Raw genomic sequence first — 27,892 nt, 5'->3', positions numbered from 1 at the left:
ATATACTTTTACATTTTAAAATTTTAAAGTAAATTACTCGTATTTATAGGCTATCAATTTAATAAAATTTTATTTTTTTCTTTTCCAAATTTTTTCCATTAGAAATGCGACAATCGATACTGCCATACCAATTAAATAGACTATAAAAGCCCCTATAATATCTCTTAATGATAAAGCAAGCTCAAAAGAATTATATCCAGTTGTAGAGGAAAGTGTGCAGGTGTGAGCTGGTATTAAATGTTGTAAGATCCACTTGGATAATAATCCCGTTCTTGTAATTAATTGAAAACTATAAAAAAAAAAAGAAAAATTATCAAAAAGTTATTTATAATGAGAAATTCAAAGCATTTTCCAAATTACAATAATATAATATACATACAAAATAAAATTATTATGCGAAGTATAATTTGGAAGATGTTATTCAAATTACAAAACTTACAAATGGTTAAATTCGTTGATATATTTATTATTTTTAGAAAAAGCAAAACTATAAGAATTCTTGAAAAATTTAAATCCGGTAGTCGCCAGCATGCATTTGTTATGCTTCATTAATTCTCTTTGTGCTATGAAGTTTAGAGCGAATGAATTCTGAAGGAATACATAATCTAAAATATGATTAAGTTTTTAATATTCTCATTTTTTTAGATTAAAGTTTTATAAAGAAAATATTATAAAAACAGAAATTTATTTTATTTATTTAATTAATATTATAAAATTTACCCTTTTCTAAAATAAGTTGCAGAATCTTATCGTCTTCTGTTAAAAATAAGCCTTTATTTTCATTTAAAGATTTCTTCAAAGTTGAAAATATCGGTTCTTCTCCTTTCTTTATTAAAAATATTTATAAATTACAGTTTAGTTAAAGTAAAACTTGACATCTTCTTAGGAGGAATATCATTAAATTAAAAATAAAATACTTTATTCAGATGCTAGGGAAATGCGGAGAAAAATCATTCATTTTTCTTTCACCGCGTCTCGAAATATAAGTGATAGATTGACCGAATTTAGAGAATTTCCGAGCGGACCGTTTGCTTGGCCGTCGTTTCGTATTTTAATATATTTTATATTCCACTTAAAAAAATAAATTATGAAAATAAATGCAAGCGCTGTCTAATGCATCAAATTAAAAAAGAAAATAAAACGGTATTAATCTAATTCAGACGTCGTGGTATGACCTGTACGAATTGACGTTTGGTCCACCACAATGTGCATTTTGTAACTTCTAATTTTAAAAATTAACTGATCATAATGGAGCGTAGGAGGTCATAATTTTGTTTATTTTTTTCAACCTTGGACTCTAAAAAAAAAGTCCTTCTTCAAGCCCACCTTAGGATAGGCCTACAAAAAGGCGACCGAGTAAGGGGACGGGATCCAACATATCCGGACACACTATATAAATACAGTCAATAAAACTACTATATAAGAAAAAAGAAGCGTGCGGGGAGAAGAGAAATTATATATAGATGGTCTCCAAACAATACAGATTTACGATACAACTCTGAATCGATTTTGAATTGTCATGTTCTTGTGAAAAAAATACGAATAAAATCGGTCATTTATAGTTATCAATAATGACATAAAACTATAAAAATCAATTTTCCAGATAAAATAGATTTAAAAGTTCTCTCTGAATATTGAAGTCGATATTAAGTTGTGCAAATACGATATAAATACTTTAACAATTAAACTACATTTTACTTATAACTTTATGAAACTTGCAACTTACTAATACATTAATATAAAGAGCAGATCCATTTCTGGCAATCCACTTCTTATCTGTATGATCCAAGATTCCATGTAAATCCTTCTCTACTGCATATGTTTCTAAACTCAAAAAAGCTGTAAGATTTGCTGTATAGAAGGTGGTAATCACCAAAGTGAATAACCACCAAGCCGCAAACAGTATGCGAGTGGAGTCATAACTTGGATTTAGTTCACTGCCTAGAAAAAATATCATTTTACATATTATTACAACTGAAGTTGTATACCGCATTAATTTAACATTAATAAATAACATATATAAATTAATAAATAAATTAAGCGAGAGAAATCAAGCTTGTTCCTAAATTAACTTCTTGAATAAATGATCGAGTAAATTATGCATATTCAGTAGCATTCGATCTACGACAAATATAATGAAATATTGCTTTCTTTTATTCATTTCATTTACAAGAGGAATTAGTCGATACAAAGAATGTCGACCAATATTTACAGTACAAAATATTTTAATTATGACTTCGACGAGATTGAAATTCCAGCGCGCCCCGATTAAATGGCTTTTAAGTTCCCGTCTCCATTTTCTTTGTTTCATTCACGTTGTATCTTTGTTCTCAGGATAAGGTACCGTCAATCATTACCTGAGAACAACACTAATAACTTCTCTAAACAATTATTACTTTTCTCTATCAGTAATTACAATTTTATTAACTGAAAAATGACATTATTTTGTTCCGTACTTGTTATAATTTGAAAAAAATGTAGAACTATAAGTTTCCACTGTCGTCCGTCTGTCTTTCCTTAATCTCGAGAACGGAATTAGATAGCTGAAATTCGAGACCAGGTATGGAAACCTTAGGGGCAGGAGGCCTCGATTACTAGATACTATACACAAACTTCCGATGCAAACCGGAAATCACGTTATTTCAATTCAAAATTTTCTTCTGAAACCAGGTAATAGATTATCGGCATGACTACTGTTAAAGGAAAAGTATAATGTACAGGGACTAGCCACTAATAATGATTTAAGGTAGAGAGCATATATTTTAAATTAAATAAATGAAAAATATGATTGAAAATTGCAGCCCGGCATTATGACGATGTCACAATAAATAATTGCTCGTGTTCTGCTTACTTATTATCTTAACTACTTTTCATTTTCTTATCATTAAATAAAGGCATATCTGATGGAAACTAACATTATTTGTTTTTTTTAATGTTAATATGTTTTAACAGCATAAATCAACACTTTTATTTTATTTCGTTTAGAATCATTGATTGATAAGTAAATGCGTGTTTTGCAGGTCTTTAATCTTATTTGGAGAACGTGAGTGGATGACTAAATTATACAGGAACTAGATACAAATTTCTACCATAAGAAATAACGAATAAGTTCGTCCCGATTTAAGTTTTAATTTACGCGTAAATCAGCAACACTACGTTGTATCAAGTATTTAATGTCTATAGAAAAATGAATATTTTCTTATAATATTGTTGAGATATTTTTTTAATCGAATATAATATATATTTATTGTATGGAAATATTACTTAAATTCATGCAACTCATGTAAACTGAATTGTTAATATCGTAAAAATAAATAAATAAAATGAATTTAAAATAGTGATAGAATGAAATTACAAACCCCACATTACCTTGTCTAATTAATGCAGAATAAACAAACCAAAAGCATTCAATTAATTTGTAATCATTCCTTTTGTCCGGTTCTTTCTCCACGATTATCAATTTATAATGAATATGTTGCAATAAATAAACGAGTGGACCCATTAGAATGGAAAAAACAATGAGAATAATCCAAACCTGATCAATAAAACAAATTTTAATAAACTTTAACGAGATAGACATTAATAAATTAAATATTAACTCACGTAGAGATTAAACGGAGAAAGCAGAGCTCCAGCATTACCACTTGCACTTGGTTGTTTCATAAGAATACTAATACTGTCTTTGAAAAGAGTAGCGGAGAAAACTGCAACTTCCTTTCTCTCTTGAATCACCGTAAGAGGAATTGCAGCAATATCTGCTTCCTAATGTCAGTTATTTTGTATTCGAGAACAATTCTGAATTTTTAATTATAAAAATAAACTTACATTATTTGCAAGCATTCCGATAATTCCTATCCAAGTTCCATTGGGTAATTTTGAACCGTAAACTTTATGGATCGGTATAATAATTTCATAACTAGAGAGAAATAATAAATATATTATTATTTTTTCTATGTAAGGAATGTAAGTAATTTCTATATAGTCTAAATAGGCATATATAATTAAAAAACAAGTGGATAATAAAAGTCAAAATTATTAAAAAATTATAAATTGTTTAACTTTTGTAATGTAGGTTTATTTAATTTTTTCTGAGAAATAACATCAGATTATTTAACCACATATTATAAAAATAGAGATAACGTACGTAAAGTTAAAATATTCTGCCATTTTATTGATGATTTCGAAGCTGAATCCTTCCCCTGTGCACTTTTTCATGCAGCAATTAACTTTCTGATATGGTTCTCTCTACAGATTAAAAAATAAACAATTACATTTCCAAGAAACTTGCCTTTATTTTTCAGAAATGACAGCTAACGATTTAATAAATTTTCAGAATTCGTTTTATAATAAAAATATTCCCCAGAGTGTAATATACTTACCGTCATACTAGCGACTTTTAGAAGAGAACCGTTAAGATTAATGCTTGGTTGATTGTCAAACATGCGGCCCTGTAAATTGAATTGTCAGACTGAAGACTCATATATATAACGTAATAATATAAATATAATATTTGAATTTCTTTTTAAATAAATAAATTAACATGTTTTTCTAACAAGTAAGTTGTAAATATCACAATTGTTAGTCTAAACGTTAAAATAAATTTAATGTATTAAATATTATTTTCATTATTTTCATGATCCTTCTATTTCGGGATAATTTTTTTAGAAGTTGTTTAATTAATTATGATTAAACACCATTAAAATGCACTGTCAGAAGGTAGAAATGAATAAAATTTGATTTGCAAGATTTGAGAACATGATATAAAGAAATTTAAATAAAAGAGTTTAATATAAACGAATTTTTTAAAAATTTTAAGCAAAATAATTTAGAATCTTTTATCATTTCTTCAATATTTACATCAATACAAACAGAAAAAATTAGTTTTTATTATATTTTTCATTAATGACTTGGAATAAGAAAAGAGTAAACTCTATATGCCAAATTTACAAATTATTTATAACCAAATATTTATCTAACATAATGATTTAAATGTATTTGTATATGATTTATTATTTGAAAGTAAGTAAGTAAGTAAATAAGCTTTATTTATAATAGGTGTGTGCCTGTTACAAGAGGGTGCTTATATTATTACAAAATATTTTGTTAATACAAATTACACAAAAACAACCGAAACAAAATAAACAAAAACGGTCTTTTACAGATTTTTGTAAAAAGAAAAACATAGATATAAACATTCATAAATCCATTTGAAATTAACATAAGAGTTACAAAGATATTATATCAAATTGGCCAGTTACAAAATATTTTTGTGCGTAGTTATATAAATTATATATTGTATTAATTTTTGCTTTATGAAAAAAAGATACATGGAATTGTCATTATTCATAAAACCCAACACTTCAAGATTACATCTTTTTCGAAATTCTTGTGCCTTGGCAGTAATAAAACAAATGAATTTTAGACAAAATCTCATCACAACTAATACAATATAATTTAGAAAATTGGTATATATTATTATTAATAATTATGATCTCTTTATTCAATCTTAATTGAATAAAAATTTTTTTAACAGACAAATCCGTATCCATATAACTATTAATATTAGTGTAATTATCCAAGCAGGACTATTACGGTTCTTTACATCATAAATGTCATGAGATAAAGATATTACTAGGGTGTTCTGAATTAGATGAGTGTTGTGTATTTCACATATATCAGATTTTTTCATAACCGGATCTATCGAAAAGCCGAACATATTAATTAATTTTGACAATTGGCAGACCCATTTTTTTCTTGACTTATCAACTGAAGATTTTTGGTATAATATTCTCAACAATAAAGCTGGAAGCTCTTCGTTATCTCTCGACCGAGTGAGAAATCTGATGTAGCCTTTAATAAAATAAGAACCCGAATTGAATCTATTCAGTTCTAGACAGAGAGCCGAACCAGGGACATTATAATCCAGAGAAAAAACTTTGCGTATGAATTTATTTTGTATTATCTCTAGCTTATTAAAATTACATAAGTTCCAAATCGGAGCAGCATACCCAAAAGCATTTAAAATTAGAGAACTAAAAAGTTTAAACTGGACTCTAATATTTCGTATTTTCAATTTAGTAAATAATTTTACTATATTATTGGTCAAGGTAGTAGACTTTATCCTGACTTGCTTAAAACGCTTTTCGAACGACAAGGACGGAGTTAGCACCACACCCAAGAACTTAATCTCTGGAATTATTAAAAGCTTTTCTTTGTTGAGATAAAAAGATATTTTGTTGTTCAATAAAAAATTAATCGGTTAAAAAGAAGTAGTTACTCGTCCTTTTAATCTGAGAATAATCTTTATTTTTAGAATTTTACAAAAAAAAATATTTTATTGACAATCTAGAACCATTTTGAAATATCGTAATGAAGGCTTTTTTGGGGGATTAGCTTTCAATTTTAATTTCTCACAATATTTTTCTAGAGCATTTATTTTTCGTCGAAGCGCAGCTGCGGTCGGAGCTAAAACTACTATATCGTCAGCATACGATATAGAATGTATTATTTGACCGTCAAAGCAAAACCATCATCTTCGTTAACAAAGCTATCATTCAAATCATACACCCTCTAACAGTCCGCGACTTATTTCAAAGGCTGGCCATAAACTTTTGTTCTGTTTTATAATAATTTCATACTGACCAAATAGTAAACCCACTGCTCTAATCATTTTAGCATCTGCTCGACATTTTGACATTTTATTTCTGTAAATTTTATATTAGAACTGAGTGATACGCCTTTTCTATGTCAAAAAAAAAAAAAAAAAATGCAAATACTTTGTCTTTTTTTTCGAAGTTGGAGTTGTATTAATGCTAGCAATGCAAATAATGCTATAAGAGTGCTTCCATCTTTATTAAAAGCATATTGGGTGTTATGCCTATAATCATTTGTTGCAGTCCATTCATTAAATTTTGTCATTTATATAGATATATATAGCTTCCGAAATCCAGATAATAAAGCGATTGGTCTAAAATTGGCTGGTTGTGTTCTATCACCTTTTTTTAAAAATCATGTAAAAAATAACTTTGTTTCATTCTTTAGGCAGTATGCCTATATTATATAGATCATATATATTAAATATTCTGACCAAATACTCAACAATTGGCCTCGACAATTTCTTTATTGAAGAGTTTTGTATTGCATCATATCTCGGAGCGGTTTTATCTTTTAATTTATTAATATAAGAATACAGGATTTCCGTATTAAACAGTCCTTCATATAGTTGATTATTTTGTTGTTCATTATACACCACTCATTTTGTTATTAGTTGAATAACAAATTGAAAAATCATTAAAATAATTATACAAACTATTCAGAGGAATTATCAGACTGTCAGCTGGCATAGGATATCTACGAAAACCGTTTATAATTTGCCGAAAAATTTTGGTGTCTTTTTGGCCTATTGAAGAGTCACTTATAGTAGAAAAATATTTTTTCTTTTTGGCTTTAATTAAATTTCTATATATTTTTTTTATTTAACAGATATTTCGTCAAGTAATAGGTTGAGTTTGTCTTCCGAAATCGTTGTAAAATTTTTGCTTTTTAATTTTATAGTAATAACATTTATTATCGAACCGAATTTGTTTCCATGTCATAGGAGTTGTTCGGAATCCAAAACAATTAATTTCAAAAAGTAGGTTAAAAACCATAGACAAGCTTCGCTAAAAAATACGACAGCAGCTTCGGCCGAATGTCATTTATTTGAAAGTAGAAAAATTAATATATATCCCAGACTCATTTTTTCTCTAAATATATATAATATATAAATATATTATGTATATTATGTTATAAAAATATACTTATTATATATAATAACTATACAACAAAATTTATGATTCTTTAGGGTTATTGTTAAATAATTTTTTTTATTAAACTTAAAAATATGTCTAAGAGCAAATGGAAAACAATTGCAAGCAAACCAACTAACCTCTAAATAAACATATTAAAACATATAACTATATCATTAAACTATTATAAAATATTTCAGATAAATTTAAATTCATTTAGTGAAATATTAATCACGATACACATTGTAATTTCCATGTTAAACAAAGATTTAAATTTAAAGAAGATGATGAAAGTATTATTTACTTACAGAAAATTTTTAAGTTTATTACTCCACAAGAAAGTAACACTACTAATTAATTTCGGAATATACCGCAAGATGGCTTTTGATCAATGAGCGTTTATTAGTTTCGTTGTGACGTCTTTCGTAGTGTGTTTGTCATAAAAGCTTCAGAAAGTTTCTATGACCTATCAAGGGCTATGGTTAAATCACAGATTTATCAATCGTAATTTAATTGAAATAAAAATTAAAAAATAAATGATATTTTCTTAAAAATTTGTATAATAATTATCTATTTTGAAAAACTATGATTAATTAAAATTAATTAGTAAAGTAAAAGTATCTTAAAAATTTTCAAATATTTACTAACTTATATTTTATTTATTAAATATAATAAATATTAAACATAAAATATATTTCGAAATTGTATGCTCGAAGTGATGAAATCTCTAACAATAAATTGTAACAATAAAACTGTATGAAAGTAATGTCATACATAACTATAAATGCTTATCTTATTTATTTATTTAATTGTTTCCTTCCGAATATATATAAATATTATGAAAATGAATATTAAAACCGAAATTCAAAACTTGCAATTAAAATAAAAAAAATTACACACTCTATTGTTATTTAACACAAATACACAGAACAAAGTAATCAAAACTAAATGATTTAAAAATCTTTATAATTGGGGCAGAGGTATGTGAAAAAAGATATTATGAAGATGGTTCTTTAACTTTTTGAAATGTTTTTTCTATTTCTATTATACTTAATGGTTTAATTTTATAAATTGGGTGAAATACTCGAATAAATTAAAACAATTTGACTTACAGTACGTTTTTCATCCAATTCTGAGAAAATCATTTTCCATTTTGTTTCAGTTCTCTTGAATAATAAGAATCGTCACATTAAATATTTAAAATTTTAATTTGAATGTAGATATTCAAGGATTTTTTCCTATTTTTGTAAATTATCTTGTTTTATTTAACGCTAAAAAGACTTGAACAAGCGGGGTTATTTTCTGTCCAGCAATACTGACTGGAATAATCTTAATAATAAGAGGCGTGAATAATTAAAACGATGCAGTTGAAATTAAGTTTGTATTTATCAATATGTATCTCAAACTTTGTGGCACAATTTCTTCAAATACTATTTTAAAAGATCTTCCATGAACGAAAAAAATACAAAATTCTCGACATTAATTTCTTCATTCAGTAACTTCTTATTTCTTTTTCTTTTACAAATTTCTAGCTCATTCTTCGTTACGTTTTGATACAGCCAGATTCTTTGTAATTAAAAGACAGAAATTTATTTTCGTTATCAGCCAATGATTTTCCGATACATTTTATAACTATTTGAATAAAAAAATTTATTGAAATTTATATATTAAAAACGGAATACCAAGGCAAATAATTTACTGTTATTTCACAGATTCTAGTAAAAGATCATTGATTTGAGACTATAGTTGTGTAAATTTATATTGTTTCCTTAAAGAATCTCACAATTTCAGGGAGAAAAAAATCAATAAATCAAATAAGAGTAGTTTTTCTTTTCATTGAGTTATTAAACATTTATTGCTTTTTAAGCAGAAGTTTTTTTAAAGAACCAATTCAATTAACGTGGAGAAAGTTGAATACATCCCACTCTTCATCTACAAAAGAAATTAAGTCATAACAATTCAATATATTTTATTTCAATTGTAATAAATACTTTATTACTATTAAATATAAATATAGAATTATTATTAATTAATGTAATTTTATAAATACATATTAAATTATGTAAACCAGTGTTCCGCGACCCGTGTGTCGTCACAAGGTGAAAGGTGTGACGTGAACTTTTACATATTCTATTAATTTCAAGTTTTATTTATATATTTTTATTACAGTTGATGTGTTTCTTATGCTTGTATTTCATTCTCTGCCGCAGCACTGATGAAATAAGATGACGTTTGTTTATTCTTTATTACAAGCCACGTATTTTAATGTATTCTAAGAAATTAAATGTAAGATAAAGTTGCTCACAGGTGTTGAGGTCTGTTTATTAATAATAATAGGTTAGTGGCATTACGTAATTCTATTAACAGGATCATATCATACGTTTTTGAGGAGAATAACATTTTGGTGTGCCGTGTTAAGTTATGTAGAGTCATGGGTGTGTCGCAAGTAGAAAAAAGTTGCGGAACACTGATGTAAACAATGTAAGTACAAAAGAAACGAGCAAAACGTATTGTGACATCGTCACAATGCCAAGCTGGGATTTTTAACCATATTCCTAATTTATTTAATTTAAAATATATGTTTTCGATCTCAAATTACTAGTCTTGCCCCGTACTTCATACTTTTCCTGTTAGCAACAGAGTCATGCTAGTCATCTATGTAACTCTTGAAATAACGTAACTTCCGATTTGTATCTGATATTCATATATAATTAATTGGGGTTTATTGCCTCTATGTTTTCTATATCTGATCTTAACTTTCGTCTATCTGACACCGTTCTCGAGATTAAGGAAGGACAGACAGCAGACGAACGAAAGTGGCAATTTATGTTTACCATTTTTTAAATTGCAGCCCAATTATTCTTAAAACAGTTACAAAAAAGTGTAAAAATATTTAATGAAAATATAAAAATACGAACTAAAATAATTACTTATTAATATAAATGTAATTTATTCACAAAAACTTCAAAAGCCAAAAAATTTAATTTTGTAATTCTTGTAAATATCTGAAATAAGAATATCAGACATGCAACAACGAGTTACATAACTTTCTCTTCAAAAAATTTGTCTGTAGCATCATCTGTTATGAAATGTTATTAAAAAACTTTTTATATTATTAATTATTATAAAATGACAAAAAAACTTAATTTTGAGAGTAGAAATGAGTTTTATAAAAGATTGTAAATATTACTAACGAGTAAAATCTTCATAAGTCCAACCACACTCGAGATATGACACATGACCTCCCTCTCTATTTTTCCCTCCCTCGACCTTTTATCACCAAAATTTAATAGCATCAATGCTCCTAATATGTAAATCTTGCAAAATTTCGGAAATTTTCGACAAAAGACACAGGAGTTATTAATTAAGCTTCAAAGAGAGTGAGTAAACAAAATCGTGCTCCCCACACACATACACACACTAACATCCATACATACAAAAATTACCCCCCCCCCGAATTTCTTTGCATTTCTCGACTTTTCAAGATTCCCTGAGTCCATAAATGTAAAAATTTTGGAGGGTCATTTTTTTAGCAGTTGCCATACTTTCCCTTTGTTATATACTTATAACAACTGGGAAAGTAAAAATCAGAATAAACTAGAATTATTAATTGTTAATTATGGTTTTAAAAAATATTGTTAGTTTAATTTAAATAATTTTTTAAATATTTAAATTAACAATATTAATTCCAATACCGAATCGAGCGCTTTGCGGCGGTGACTTTAAAATCATCAATAGTGGATAAATCGATGGTGTGAAATCATCGACGGTAGATCGATGTCTTGTTGTGGTCTAGCTAACTGATTTCACAAAGAAAACATAACTGCAGTATTTTTTAAACAATATTCTTATATTTAATTAATTACTATATACCAAAAATTCTGTAATATCGTTCGAATATTTAATTATTTGAGACGATAATTTTCTATTTGACATTTTTTACTCTGTAGCTGTAACTCATAAATACAGTCAATATGTAGTTTTGATATTTCGGGAACTGTACAGTACATAATACATAAACGCCATCTTGGAATCGGTGTTGATAGCCCTCGACTATCGATGCAAACCACAGCACTAGCGTTTTTTTTTTTTTGTTTGTTTTTTTTATAACTCTGCCCTGTGGACACTAGAGGACCTCTTTTATCAAACCCATTATGGATTCGATCTGGCCGACAATGGGGCGGCCGGGTAATGAGGGACAAGACTCGACATATACGGACGGACCATTCCCAGTTTAGACAACCTTTGTCTCTTCAATCCGACGCTGTCATTTTACGTAAACGATTGTTTTTTTTAACATCCGTTATTGTTGTTTATTTTTTCTCGTTTGATTATTTATAAATACGGCAAAACTATATTGGTAATTTGTCAGATGATAACGAAGTCACTGTGCGAGATTTGTGCCACGAGCACTCGAGAATTATGCTCGAGACTGTTCTCGTGTTCTTGTAAAGAAAGGCGGTTTGTTCAGTTCCGATTCCGAAACTGGAACTTTTCCAGAGAAATTGCTTAGTTTGTTGGACTAGACGGAATTACCAAGATATTCCATCGGAATTGCCAAGATATTCTAAGCAGTTCCGGAATAGAATCAACGAATAAAAAACATTATTTCTTTATATATGGAAACGAAATAGCGGAAGTGTAACATGAAATGACATTACTGTCAAAAATGTAGTAATAACTAAAATGTTTTTGACATACACACGCAAGTTATAGATATATATATATAGAGTATGTCTGTCTCTCTGTTCTAAGCTTTTTGATCGATCTGCACCAAAGTTTTCATACTTATTATTAACTTGGATTCTGTGATGAGATAATATTGTTTTCATTTTAACTTTTAGCCATCTTACTTTTGACCGAGCAAAGTTGGATATATCTGCTAGTAAGTAATAAAAACAAATAATTATGAACTCTAATCTTTCTTCTTTATCCTCGCCTTTCCCATGTTTATATGGAGTCGGCGTTTCCTTCTCTAATACGTATCTTCCATTTCTTCCTATAAAAGACGTCTTCTCTCTTAAGTCCTCTGTGATTCAAGTCTTCCTTCACCTTATCTTTCCAACGCACCCTTGGTCTTACTCTCTTTCTTATTCCTTTTACTGCCAGTTTTCCAACCCTCTTTTCAACATAATCTTACTACTTCGCTCTACGTGGCCAAACCACCTCAACCTTCATTCTTGCATCTTCCTGCTCAAAGGACCCACCTTAACAGATCCTCTAATAAACTCGTTTCTTATTCTATCCTTCCTTGACACTCCACACATCCATCTCAACATTCTCATCTCCGCCACCTCCATCTTTTTTCTTGGGCTCTTGTGATTATCCATGTCTCAGTCCCATACAACATTGCAGATCCAACAACCGATCTGTACAATTTACGGTTTTATCCACATTGTAAATGTCATTGGGGCGGAAATGGTAACGCTCAAATAGATTTCATAAATTTGTGAAAAAGGCATCCACATTTATCTTATTGAAACTTGTGGCTCTAGATAGACTGGTGGCTTGGGGTGTTCGTATCGGTAGCCTAAGATGCCTCTTTAGGAATCCTGTAAACCAATCAGGGCCTGCCATTAGGGTATCACTCCAGATTTGAGCAAACGATTTATTAAGCGTGTTGCATAGTCATATGCTAATTTACGTACTTGTTTTGGCATTAACCCAAAATAAATATCGGAAGCTTTTTTTATATATTTTTCCAACTCCAACTCCTCATCACTGGTAAAGACTTGTCTGCTCTTTTTATAACCCATTTGAACTGTAGAGCTTCCAGAATCAAGTTTTTCGTCAGTTATTTTCTTGCTAAAGTTCTGTAATGGATATTGTATTCTTCTGCAGCTTTCCTAATGGAAATTGGCTGAACATTATTTTTAACTGCTTTAGCAGCTCTTAGTAAAACGACTTCAGGTGGGGCATTTCTATCAGTTTTCCTTTTATAATTTCGTACCATCTGGATAAAGAGAAGAACAAACTAATTGGAGTAATGTTTTCCCCTTTCTAATTTTAAAACTATAATGTATAATGATAAAAAAAATCGTCAACCGCTTTCCTTCTCTTTTAATAAAAAGATTGTACACAAAACGGGGTAAGTTGTCCGTTCGATGTGTGACAATTCGCCCCAAATGAACTTTCTTAACAAATCAGTTCATAGTTTCTAATTTCAAAATAGAAAATTCGATTGCTGGTAATGTATATATACATTAATTAAGGACCTACCTAATAGGAAATACAGTTGTTACTAACCTTTAACTAATTGCAAGTTTTCAAACGGCACGAAACATGACACATTTAAATTTAGGCGACTCGCCGTAAATCTTTTAACAGCTAATTAACGGAAAACAATGCAACGGATATTATTCGAATTTTGTGATGACGTAGGCGAGCGGAAACGAATCTACTCCTAGATGACGTGACCGTTCAGTTTTGATTATATAGGCGATATTTGCTTTGTGACAACATGCTCCTTGTGACAACTATGGTCTCCCCTATGGAAGTTATGACTGAAGGTATCCAAGAATTCTCAACGAGAAGAATGTATCGTTACTCGCTGTATCGTTAGGTTGACAATTTGGTCAACCTAATCGATATAACAGGACTAAGAGATGTAGAAGAGCAGGATATTGAAGAGCTACTGCAGGTTTCTGGTAAGAGTCTTACCAACGACACCTTCGAGAACAGGCAAAATAAGATATTCATGTAGAACTGGAAAATAGTGATTCTGAAAACGAAGAACCCAAAGAATTTTTCTATAGAGTTCCTTAATAAAAATTTGGTAACGATAACCGAAATCATTGATCAAATTGTAGCGAATGATTCAGATTTTGAAAGGAGTGCAAAAGCAAAACGAAGCGTTTCGGATGCGATCTTCTGCTGCCGACATTTGCTTAAGGAAAGAGAAAAGCGACAAATGAAACTTCACGACTTTATTGCAAAAAAAGAAAAAGAAAAAGAAAAAAGAAAACAAGAATTTCAGAAGAGCCAGGACCTTCGTCACAAAAAATGAACTTTACATTTTTGTGTGCATATGCTTATGTGTTATTTAACATATATTATTATGCAAATTAATATAAAAATAACTTAAAATTAAAGTAAAATCTGTTTATTTTTGGTCGCGTTTTCCTCTTTTCCTATTTACTCTATGTTAAAATGACCTCGTTTAACGCTGTTCTGTTTATTGCTTTGTCGTCTAGGAACTTATCCTAGGAGCGTTAAGCGGGGTCTTACTGTATTAAGCTTCTTTTTTAGTTTCCCAGCTATTATATATAACAGAGGAGGAAAGTATGGCGATCGGTCAAAAAATGATTCCCCTCAAGATTTTTACATTTCTGGACTTAGGACATCATGAAACGTCGAAAAACTTGGGGATAATTTCTGTATGTATAGATGTTAGTTTTTGTGTGAGGCACGACTTTATTCTCCCTATTTGAAGCTTAATAACTGTTGTGCTTTTCATCGAACATTTTTGAGATTTTGCAGGTGGTTTGTTTATTAGGGGGATTGATGCTATTACCTTGTGATGGTTAAAGGTCGAGAGAGTGGGAGATAATGGGGGTCGTATATCTCCAGTAGAGTGGGTCTTAATGACGATTTTACTCGTTATTAGCATTTATGATTTTTTTTATAAAACCCATCCCTACTCTCAAAATTAAGATTTTGCCATTTTATAATAGTTAAAATATAAAATTTTAAAATAAAATATGATAACAGATGGCGCTACAAAAATTTTAAATGTTGCCGGGAATGTTGAGCAACTCGTTGTTGGAACATAAATTCACATCGCAAATAGTAACGAAAATCTGTCGCTCGCCGTAGTAGTTCGAGTGAGACAGTTTGCCGGGTGCAGGCAGACTATTTTCCAAAATTTCTATAAAATTTTATAAAATATTTCACAGAAAAATGTACCAGTACACGTGATAATATAATTTTTTATACCCGTAAGTGACAATGACAATTTTCTATGAATTTTATTAGTTCGCTCATGTAACAATTTTGGAATTTCGGCGTCCCATCATCTCGGCGCCCTGGGCACGTGCCCTCTCTGCCCCTCTCTTTCCATGACCCTGTTGCTGCGTCACTACTTTGGTTCGCAAATGTCAGAGGTTAACAACTACAGTTGTAGTTGTAGTTGTTAACCTCTGACACTTACGTTGTGTAGTATTCTATTAAAAATATTTATTTTTGTACATCAATAATGTTTTTTAATAAGAACTTTTAAAACAAAAACATGTTTCAAACAAATTTCTGAATTTTCGTAATAAGCACTTTTGAAATATTCAGAAGAAGAAAACAATACAACGTTCTTCCTTATATTCACCTATTCAATTATTACAAATTATGTTCAAGGTTTTCCTATTTTTGCCTCTCCTCCCAGTGGGCTGTAAGATAGTCAGTGGCGTAGCGTGGGTGTCAGCCGCCCGTGACGGAGGAAAATTTCGCCGCCCCCTTATTTAGGTATTTTTACAAGATATTATTATTTATTGTGAAATTTTGCCGTGTCCACTACGCTACGCTACTGAAGATAGTCTTTCATCCAGAACCGTGTTCTGTCAGGACAACAATTGAAGCTGTGGTAAAGATTTTTGTGTTTTTCCAGTCTGGCAATTTGAACTTGAGAGAATTTTTCGTCCTTATTTTAAATTTCTCTGCGAATTTTATTTAAAAAAAAAAAACAAAAGAGACATTGCGAATGATATGAGTCTGAAATCTAATAAATATGAAAATATAGCTTTTACATTTCTGACTGTTATGTATGCGTAACAAAGAGAAGTATTGGAATCGTGTCGTAGAAATTCATGGAATCGTATTAAAATATTTATAAGTTATTTTTTTAAATAAAATCTAATAACAGCCTGGAAAGTTACGCTAAAAATTTTTTAAAAAAATACAATTTGAATTTCAATTTTTATTGAAACCGAAAGCATTCAAATTGAATGGCATTCAAAATTTATAAGTATTTTAGTTTCTCTAAAGGAAAGTAATGGAATAGTTTTTTTTATAAATTTTAAATTTAGAATTTAATTATACATTTTAATTTAGAAAAAGTATATATATTTTTATTAAAAACATTAAACTAAAACTTATTTAAACAACAGCTTGGTGAAACGAACATGAAAAACTAGATTCCTACTTTCTAGCATTCAAAGAAAAATTTTCAACTAATTTAGTTAGTCAATTCTCTGGTTTCACTACTTGAACTATCAAAGCATAAGGCATGATAGTTTAAGTAGTTGGAAGCTGATTTATTTACATAAAAAATTTAATTCCGAAGATTCTTCAGAAACTGAAAGTTTAGTTTTTCAAGAAGTAGTATATTTGTAATTGATAAAATTAATTTTTTTAATATTATGCTATAAATTTATAGTTCTTAAAAGATAAGTTTAAAAAAATTTTATGAACTAATCTTACGTGAGTAAAGTAAAATAAAGAGAAAAGTAACCGCGTTTATTTTAACAAACACTCTTCGTCTTTGCTTGGTTGCTTGGTCTGTGAGGAGAAAACCTGAGAACCAGTGCTTAGTGGTTTTATCCACTCAGCAACTGACGGATGTTAAGTAGAGGGAAAGGCTACGGAAAGAGTGAAGTAAAATAGATGTTAAAAGTTAAAAGAATTTGGAAACATTCAAAAATGATTTTTCTCCAATGGCGTAAATAACAAGTCATCATGACTGCGGCATGGGCAGACCTCCAACCAAGAGAAGTTCCTGCAACAGGTAGAAATAAAATAAATATAAACACTAAACAAGATATACGCTGTAGCCTGCATTGGTATTGAGTAATAATCTTGAAAATCTGTTTTATTTTTCCAAATAGTTAATTTCGAGTAATTAACGTATTTTTGGGAAAGACACCAGCAAAAGTTTTGCTTGCAAATTATCCAATTTTCAGTTAAACAACTGTTCTTTTCTGTTATGATAATAATTACCTTTATTTAAAACTATTTATTTTTGAAATAACTCAAGTGTTTCGAGTGTGCTGTATTTAATAATAATACACACTCGATTTGAATTTAAATATACATCTTTCTGATCAATTTCATTGTTTCTCATACAATAGGAAATTTAAGAGCGACAAAAAATCTTATTGTAAATGTATGAATTTTTATCCTTGATTCGGGTTCAGATTCTTTATTACGGATGTAAAATAAAGAAGTCACTATAAGTATTGTGCATTCTTTATAAAATTTATTGGATAAGTTGAGAAAGACATCAGGATTTTTATTCACTAAAGGTAAAGTTAAATTTGTAGTTAAATCTTTATTAATATAACTTATACATACAGTATCAGGCCAGTGCTTAGGATTTTTAAAATAGTGGAATTTTAAAAACAGCACATTATTTTTTTAAAACGTAGTATATTAATTTTTACAATAAAGGTAATGCAATATACAATACAATAGATTACAGAGAAACTGAACTGGTACAAATTTAAATAAATCAGTATATTGTATATAATTTATATTTATTTTTACCCGATAATCTCAGTATTGGAATGATCATAGATCATTCATTTTCAAATTGCATTGTAAATCAATAGCTGTTAAATGATAGATTATAAAAAAATTTCGTATCATTCAACAGCTATTGATTTACAATGAAATTTGAAAATGAATGATATTTGATAATTCCAATATTGAGATTACTATAGTTTAAATTTCTTACTCACATTGCTTTTTTATAATTATTAGAAACTTATTAACTCTTTAGTTCCAATATTTATATTTTAAATAAACGCTTTTATTTTCTTATTTTTCGAGATTGGTGATGAGAGATGGTACGGTGTAAGGTGGCGGGGATGATAATACCGCCTATATATCACTACGGTGCATTTACACGTATACAGTTTCAGCATTTTATCTTAATTAGAAGTAATTGTTTGAGTTGCAAGATTTGAGGACATAATAATAATTATAATAATAATAATAATAATTGCAAACAAAATATACAAACATGTTGAAGAACACGACATTCTAACAGAACAACAAAAAGGTTGTCGTAGAAACCACAGGGGATGCAAAGAACAGTTACTCATAGATTCAGTCATTCTACGGCAAGCACACAGACAACACAGAAACATACACATGGCATATATAGACTACAGAAAAGCATTCGACAGTGTTCCACACAGTTGGCTGCTACATATTCTACACATGTACAAAATACATCCATCACTCATTGCATTCTTTCAAAACACTATGCAGCACTGGAGAACAACACTACATCTCAGGGTTAGTAACACTTCCATACAAACAAACCAAATTTTTATTAGGCGAGGAATTTTTCAAGGAGATTCCTTGAGTCCTCTCTGGTTCTGCTTAGCCCTGAACCCATTATCCAACATGTTAAACAACACGCAATATGGTTACAATATCAGACACGAAAAAACAACACAGTTTACACTGTCACATCTCATGTACATGGATGACATAAAACTTTATGCATCCACACAAAAACAACTTCATCAACTCCTACAAATCACACATTCATACACCAAGGACATACAAATGGAATTTGGCCTAGATAAATGCAAAACACTTCACATAGAAAAAGGAATCCTGAAGAAAGAAGATTTTGCACTTGGAAATGGAGACGTTATTGAATCCATGAAAGAGGGCGAGTTCTACAAGTATTTAGGATTCCAACAGGCCAAACTAACAGAACATACACAAATAAAGCAAAGATTAATTAAAGAATACCAAAGTAGGTTAAATGCTATTCTCAGAACACAATTAAATGCAAAACACACAGTTAAAGCAATAAACACATATGTCATCCCAGTACTCACATATTCTTTTGGAGTTATACATTGGACTCACACTGATCTTGAGCAACTCCAAAGGAAAACAAGAACAACACTTACTAAGCATAAACAACATCATCCTAAATCCGCCACAGAAAGATTAACCCTTCCACGTAAAGATGGCGGACGTGGCCTGATTGACATAGTTAACCTTCACTACAAACAAATACAGTCACTGCGAGAGTTTTTCTACAAAAAACAAGAAACATCACAATTACATAAAGCAGTAACTCTAGCAGACTCGAATAACACACCATTAAACTTACACTCACATCATATGGACACAACACAACATATAAAAAGCATAGACACCATTAAGCAATCGTGGGCTCGAAAGGCACTCCATGGCAGGCATCCTTACGATCTGGCCCAGGATTTTGTTGACAAAACTGCGTCAAACAGCTGGTTAGCTCGGGGATGCCTCTTTGGGGAGACGGAAGGATTCATGATTGCCATACAGGATCAGGTCATAAATACTAAAAACTACAGAAAACACATACTCAAAGATGCAACACTCACAAATGACACATGCAGAAAATGTCACATTATGCCAGAAACTATACAACACATCACCTCTGGTTGCAAGCTCTTGGCACAGACAGATTATTTACACAGACATAATCAAGTAGCAAATATAATACACCAAGAGCTTGCAAAGAAACACAAATTAGTAGACATCCACAAACCATACTACAAATACATTCCACAGACAGTATTGGAAAACAACACGCACAAAATGTACTACGACAGAGCCATAATCACAGATAAAACAATTTACCACAACAGACCAGACATCATACTCATTGACAAACACAATAAAATCACATACATTATAGACATAATTATTCCAAACACTCACAATATACAAAACGCATGCACTGAAAAAATTAGCAAGTACACAGAACTCGCCCAGGAAATAAGGCATCTGTGGAGGATGGATAAGGTGCTTATTGTACCTGTTGTTCTCTCTTCTACAGGTGTCATACCACACACACTACACAAAAGCCTGGGCACATTACAATTGAATAGAAACACATACATCACACTACAGAAGGCCACTATATTGAATACATGTCATATTGTGAGAAAATTCCTGAATACAGACACACACACTGATACACTTCTTTAATTTCTGTTTTGGTTACTATGCCTTGACTTTGGTCCGGCATAGTACACAGCCACCGGTGTTAACCGAGTATATCTCACTTAACCCAACATAATAATAATAAACTTATTAGTCATATTAGGCCATAGCTTGCTATTACAGGGTGTTGTTACATTGTATTTACCTTAATCATAACATTAAAATATATTTTGGTATCAACTGTACGTCTTATTACATTCATTAATTGAATTAGTACGAATATTTTAGATTTTAAGGAGGTTGATAACAAAAGCTTTTTGCATAATTGAATAATTTGTAAATCATTACTGTATTTGCTTCATGAAACAAACGATACATTTGATATTCCTCTTTAAGAAAATTTAGTTGATTTAAATTCGCTTTGTTTCTTAGTTCATAACTTTTTTTTACATTCACAAAACATGTGATATTTAGTAAATACCTCTTGACATCTTGGACAGTTGGTTTTTGAAAGCTCGTAGATTCTAAAAGTTGTAAATCTCTACAATGGAATTTTTTTAAAAAAATAAAGAAGTATCGCGAATCCATTCGACCAATTATTGAAAGTTAAGTAGCTAATTTTGAAAGGTTAATCGCGGGCCGCATAAATTCATTAAGCGGGCCGTATGTTGGCCACGCCTGGTTTAGACGATGGCTGTAGTTTTCCTTCTACGATGATTTTCAATAATGTTTAGAAGATAACTGTTATGGTTTTAAGTTTTATAAATTTAAAGGAGAGAAGTATAGTTTGCTTTGCGTATAAAGTTTTTATGTTGTCGATTTTTTCTTTTTCATAACAATAGGAAGTTAGTTCGTAATAGTTTAGTTTGAAAATGGATCTCATTAGATGATTTTGTTGTGTTTGCAGACTGTTAGCAATATAGTCTGATGCGGTTCCCCATATAGTTATACCGTACTGAATTTTTGGTTCTGTATAGTCGTTTTATTGTATTTATGTTTAGGAAATCCTGTATTTTTCTGATTATGCCAATAAACTTAGCGACAGTTTTTGTTAAATTTTCGATATGTCTGTCGTATCAAAGAACAAGAATAGATTTTTCAGAATTGTATGATAGTTGCGTTATGAATTTAAACATGGTAGTATCGTATAACATCCTATTATTGGGCTGCAATTTAAGAAATTGTAGATCTATAAATCCGCCAGTCCCTCCGCCTGTCTTTTCTTAATCTCGATAAAACATTAGATACATGAAATCCAAGACAAGATTTGGAAACCATAGGGGCAGCAGGCCCCACTTAACTATATACGAACTTCTGATGCAAATCGGAAGTCTCTTTATTTTAATTCAAAACTTTTTTCCTAAGATCAGTTAACAGATGACGACACGATTGTATTGTTAATAGAAAAATATGATGTACAGTGTACAGATGTGCAGTACAGTGGCAAGCCACAACTAATAATTTGAGGTGGAGAGCACATATTTTAGATAAAATAAATAAAAATTGCAGTCCGGCATTGTAACTATGTAACAATAAGTAATGGTTTGTATCATTTTCATTTTCTTATTTGATATCTTATTATTCATCTTTTGACTTTTCCTACTCAGTGAACACTAATAAATCCTTTTTTTCCATATCCATCGTGGGATGGGTGAGGCCCACAAGGAGCCTGGGCACTCAGAAGGCCCAGGAACCTGGAGGTGAGAAATGCGCTTGCCATATCCGGAACAAACCGTTCATGAAAAACTTCTACGGTTGCTCGTCCGCTTTTCACCTCGAGTTATCTAGTCTTAGAGTGATACGATGTCCTCTTAACCGCTTTGGCAATCCGGCCGTCTTAAATCGGTTGTAGAATCCATAGTGCGTTGGCGTGTCACGTCAAAAAATTAAATTTAATTCTTTTTTTATTTTATATACAATACGTATCAACAGTATAAGCTTGCAGTATTATTTTAAAAATATTCTGCAAATTATGCTGTAGGATTATACTAAAATATTCTGAAAATTATCAGTACAAAGGATCTATTATCTTTCAAATATGTCAATCGTATTTATGAATATACGTTTAAAAAATATCTTAAAACACAAATAAAAAATTGCATATTTTTATATTTTAAAACATTTTTATTAATTTTATATTCAAGTATTTTGAAATGGATAAACAAACTTGCCATTATATACAATAATATTAAAATTAAAATTACGTATTTAAAATATAAAAACCGAATTTTTTATTTACTCTATTTCTTGCAGATACGCAATGAACACCACATCTGACTGCAAAATAAAGTTTGATTGTACAAAGAAAATACTTTCTTTACTTTTCAGAAATTTAGGAAAGAGTATTGGATGTTATCCGTACTATTTTATACTTTTTCCTATCTTATTATCCGCATCACTCTCCGTATTCATTTTTGACATAAACACTATAAAAAATATAGTAAATTTAACAATATCAGACAGAGGAAAAATATTTAATGCACAGAAATTTATCGAGAAAACATTTCCTTTTAACACTTCCGTATTTCTCGATCAATTAAGATTCACAAAAATACCAAAATTTATCTTTGTAATGTTTACAAAAACAGACGGAGGAAGCATGTTAGACAAGAATGTTCTTTTGGAAATGAAAGTAGCTGATGAATTTATTAAAAATATTACTGTTAAAATTGACGGAAGAGAAATTGGATATTCGGAAGTTTGCGGTCGGGTTAATCAGAGATGCTTTGAAAATCCCCTTATTGAAACACTGTCGGAAATAGACAATATACTAACAAAGAAAAAAAAGCTAAAATATCCGATAGATATAGACCCGTTAACTTACTCCTATAAAATGTATAATTTGAATTTGGGTGGTGTAACTGTAGATCAGAATGATTTCGTTGAGAATGTAAAAGCTATGAGGCTGACATATTTTACTGACGAAAGTGACGAGAAAAAAGACAAATGGATCGAAAAATGGACAATGGAAGTATACAAAAATATTGAAAAATATCATTTTAAATACGTCAAATCTTATTCTAATAATTTATGGATGACAGAAAATCATACCTTTTTATTACTTGAAAATATAAAACCGATGATAGGAGCATTATTCGCATTTATTTCTATATTTGCTGTTATAACTTGCATGAGTAATAGTTGGACAAGGAGCAAACCTCTTCTAGGTGTTGCTAGTGTTGTATCTGCAGGCTTGGCTATTGTTTCTTCTTTCGGATTGATGTCGGCTTTCGGTATTCAAAGTACTATTTGGAATATTACCATTCCGTTTTTAGTTCTTGGTAAGTGCCCATTTTGGTATTACGGATAATATATGAAATTAAGTGAAATTATAAACTGTTTACTTTTTATGTAGTAACCGAAATAGACGACGCTTTTGTATTGATTGCTTGTTGGAGAATCACTAACCCGAAACACAAAGTGTCTACCCGTATGGCGGAAACGTATTGTGAAGCAGGCGTTTCCATTACTTTAACATCGCTGACTAATCTCTGTTCGTATTGTATCGGAATGATGGCATCGTTTCCTTTAATAAGAATATTCTGTTACTATTCTGCTTCCTGCATATTTTTTACTTTTCTGTACCAAATTACGTTTTTCGGAGGATGCATGGCTTTAAGTGGCTGCAATGAAGAAAAAGAGCATCATGTTTTATCAGTTCGTAATTTAGGTAAGTCATAATTTTCTCATGTCAAAATACTAATTTTTAAGTACAAATTGAAACTAAAAACGAAATGATGTATTCTCACATTTTTTTTCGGTCATTAGAGACTATTGGCTATGGACTATATGAAAAGATCTGGTTAATATAAATATCTTTAAATCATTAATAAAACACATGAAATAGTTTGCACATTTATTCAACTTCTTTTACGTTTGTATTTATTATAATTATATATGTATATAAGGCGGACTTCTACTTTCGTACCTAATTGGTTGCTGAAATGTGTATGAAAGTTGAAACGTATGAACAGTAGAACAATGTTTAAAAACGAAAAAGGGATTTCTAAATATTTATTTTTATTGATTAGTATTTGGTGATTTCTTTATAAATTTGTCAAGAGGTAATTGAACTGTACTCTTTTTCTTTTCTTGATAAACAGTTCTGTAACGTGCTGTGTCTTTTTCTATTGCCCTTGGTACATGAGATATACACTCGCTATCATATGGAGGTTATGAGACCTTGATTTCTTTTTGGCCGTATCAACACTACTGTTTTCTTCGTTTTTAACTCATGTCTATGAATTAATAAGAACGAATTTTTTCACCAAAACAGAAATGTACATAAAGTAAATTGATATAAACTTTCAAATGTCTTTCACATGTATTCATATGAAAGCCATGTTGGCAAGAAGCGCCGATTAACTACATATCAACTTCTAATGCAAACCGAAAGTTACGTTATTTCAATTCAAAATTTTCTCCTGAAAGCAGTTAATAGAAGACCAGCACGACTCCATTGCTAACGGAAAAGTATTATGTACAGGACAAGACACTACAGTACTAAATTCATGAAAAGAGCATATATTTTGAATTGAATAAATTAAAAATTGCAGTCCAGCACTGTGATGATGTCACAATAAATAATTGCTCGTTTGTTTTTACATCGTTAATTCTTTAATAATTTCGACAAATTTTATGATATTATACTATACAAGTAATTTATACACTAACATTTAAGGGTGAGTGCATAATATTAATTACATTGTAGCATTTATTTAATACTGCTCACAACTTTTTGTCTAAAAGTTTTCAGTCGTTTTAATATATTTAACTTTGTGGTCCCGAGAATATTCTAATTGCCTTAACGTCTGTTCTTGATACATCCGAAAGTCAAACACATACGATCAACATGAACAATTATTTGAAATTGATTATGTATGCCAGACATATTTGCATGAATGTAATAAACATAGCAGTAAATACAAATTTTATTAAATAAATGTAACTTCTCATTATTTTACTCATTTCTTTTATATGAATAATGTGATATTTTAAATTATATTTTCAGATAACTTCGAAGATGTTTCTCAACAGCGTGAAAAGTTAAGAATAGATCCGATGCTGAGATTTTTCAGAGAGAAGTTAGGAAATATACTTTCTCATAACTTGGTCAAAATAATTGTCATTGTAACTTATTTAATAAATTTAACATTTGGAATATGGGGAGCGTTAACTATAAGACACGGTTTAAACTTTAAAAATATGTTTCCAGACGGATCTTTAATAACAGAAAGCAACGAAATTTATTTTAAATATTTTATTCGATATGTATATGCATATCAGATAATAATTAATAAGACTTTAGATTATTCAGATGTAAAAGTACAGAAATCCTTAGAACAGCTTTCAGAAAAGCTTCAAATACGTCCGTATATGTCAGAATCAAAGTTCGTCGTTTCTTGGTTAAATTATTATAAAGAGTTCCAAAATCAGCCGATAGCAAAATATTCATTAAGAGGGTACAATATGTCCGTGAAAGAAGACTTTTTAGAAGGACTTCGCAACGTGTTTCTTAGGTTTAAAGCAGCTCAACAATTTTCTAGTGATATTGTGTTCAACCATAATGGATCCGATATTATATGTAGCAGATTTTTCATCCCTGTCAAAGATGCGGTAAACATAAAAACCGAACAATGGTTATTATATAGATTATGGAAGATAGCCGAAGAGTCAGAACTCCCTATTCTAATTCACTGTCCTGCATCGTCTGCTATTGAACAGGCAATTGTTATTGGAAGTATAGTTAATGATTTATTTTGGATCACCTCTCTTATAATAATTGTGCTTTTTTTATTGGCCATACCCAATATTATTTCGGCTTTTCTTGTAGCTATTTCAGTTGTTTCTACCATAGTGGAAACATTAGGATATATGACTATGTGGGGCATAAACTTGGATATTATATCTCTTATGAGTCTCGTATTATGTGTTGGATTCTGTGTTAATTATCCAGCACATATATCTTATGCATATGTTTCGTCACCACATAAAATTCCAAATGAAAAGATGAAAGATTGCCTCTATCGTATTGGTTATCCTATATTTCAGGGGTCTCTATCTTCTATTTTAGGAATACTATTTATACATAATAATTGTTATATATTTTTAACATTTGTTAAAATCGTATCTATTGTTGCTATTGAAACAGCATTTCATTCTTTATTTTTTGTTCCTGTTTTGCATTCTCTCATATCTCCAATTTTTGAAAACAAGAGTTTCTTAAATTCTGATCAAATTGAAGAGTAGCATTGACGAAAGATAATTTCTTAGAAAAATTAAGTACTTGAAAACAATTATAATAATTTTATTTGTAGCATATTATTGTGATCTTATATAACAGACATGGGCAAATGCGGCTCTTTTTGAGTTACGTGCGGCTCTTGCTGAAAGTGTTAATTTCTGTTTTTTATTATTGTTTTTACAATGTTATTTTTATAATTTTGTGAAAATATGTTTATTAAAAAAATTCAATATTTGTTTTATATTATATAATAAAATCGCGCACCTTACTTATCCACCACGACAGTAGAGAACTGCGGCTCCCATGCATTTTGCAAAACCTACATTTCGGCTCCCACTGAACTCTTGCTTGCCCACCTCTCTTATATAAAAAGTTGTTTTTGAAACTTTTTAAATCGATAAGAAAATGTCTTTTTATAAATGTAAAATTTAAGTATTTATACTAATTACTTTGTAACTCAAATTTTTAACTAATATCTGTTCAGCTGTTAATAACTATGCTGTTTAGTTTAAAAGTCTACTTATATATTATTCTATTCAGAAAAATATAATACTTTTTAAAATTTATGTAAAAGTCGTAAATTATATCGTCAAATCGAGTTTTCGATTGAATTTTGCAATTTTTTTCATCGAATAAGTTTCTCCTTGGGAATTTGTTGTTATAAATAGCCTATTATAAGTTAAATAATATAATAAATACGCAAATGATTTTAAATAATAAAAAATCTTCATTTTTTAAAGCTGCGTATTTTATTGTTTTGAAATAGAATATATATAATAATAATAAATAACACGTTTAGAAACATTGAAATTTATTGCTGAAATACGCAAAAATTTACATAAGAATATATTTAAAAATTCAAGAACGTTTCGTGCAGGCCCGTAGCCAAAGTTTCGGGGGTCTCATTCCTCAAATTTTATTCTTTATTCGGCGATGATCACAGCCAACACCTTAACGTACTGGCCTTCCGTCCGTCGTT

General features: G+C 29.9%; 2 protein-coding genes across 4 annotated transcripts; one reads left to right on the top strand and one right to left on the bottom strand.

Moving 5' to 3' along the window:
- Nucleotides 1-53: 53 nt before the first annotated feature.
- Nucleotides 54-23,884, bottom strand: LOC136981235 (glutamate receptor ionotropic, delta-2-like). 3 transcript variants are annotated; one of them, XM_067277513.1, is made up of 11 exons: nt 23,721-23,884; nt 8,096-8,263; nt 4,380-4,448; nt 4,145-4,245; nt 3,826-3,916; nt 3,604-3,762; nt 3,370-3,535; nt 1,727-1,941; nt 721-826; nt 440-605; nt 54-289 (listed from the first exon to the last, which is right to left on the bottom strand). In XM_067277513.1, the coding sequence occupies exons 3-11, from the start codon at nt 4,440-4,442 to the stop codon at nt 70-72; spliced, it is 1,287 nt and encodes a 428-aa protein (XP_067133614.1). In that variant the 5' UTR covers nt 4,443-4,448; nt 8,096-8,263; nt 23,721-23,884; the 3' UTR covers nt 54-69. The 3 variants fall into 3 exon arrangements, with proteins under 3 accessions (XP_067133614.1, XP_067133615.1, XP_067133613.1); XM_067277514.1 differs by lacking the exon at nt 23,721-23,884 and adding an exon at nt 8,900-8,956 and having other exon boundaries at nt 8,096-8,253; XM_067277512.1 differs by lacking the exon at nt 23,721-23,884 and having other exon boundaries at nt 8,096-8,348.
- LOC136981279 (patched domain-containing protein 3-like) lies at nt 23,242-26,918 on the top strand. Its single transcript, XM_067277582.1, has 3 exons — nt 23,242-23,950; nt 24,025-24,339; nt 25,681-26,918. The coding sequence occupies exons 1-3, from the start codon at nt 23,242-23,244 to the stop codon at nt 26,916-26,918; spliced, it is 2,262 nt and encodes a 753-aa protein (XP_067133683.1).
- Nucleotides 26,919-27,892: the final 974 nt, after the last annotated feature.

The sequence above is a fragment of the Centruroides vittatus genome, unplaced genomic scaffold, assembly GCF_030686945.1.
Source record: "Centruroides vittatus isolate TY-2023 unplaced genomic scaffold, ASM3068694v2 contig_749, whole genome shotgun sequence".
Classification (NCBI taxonomy): domain Eukaryota; kingdom Metazoa; phylum Arthropoda; class Arachnida; order Scorpiones; family Buthidae; genus Centruroides; species Centruroides vittatus.
Note: the sequence above shows the minus strand (reverse complement) of the source record. Positions and strands in the feature narration are given on the sequence as shown.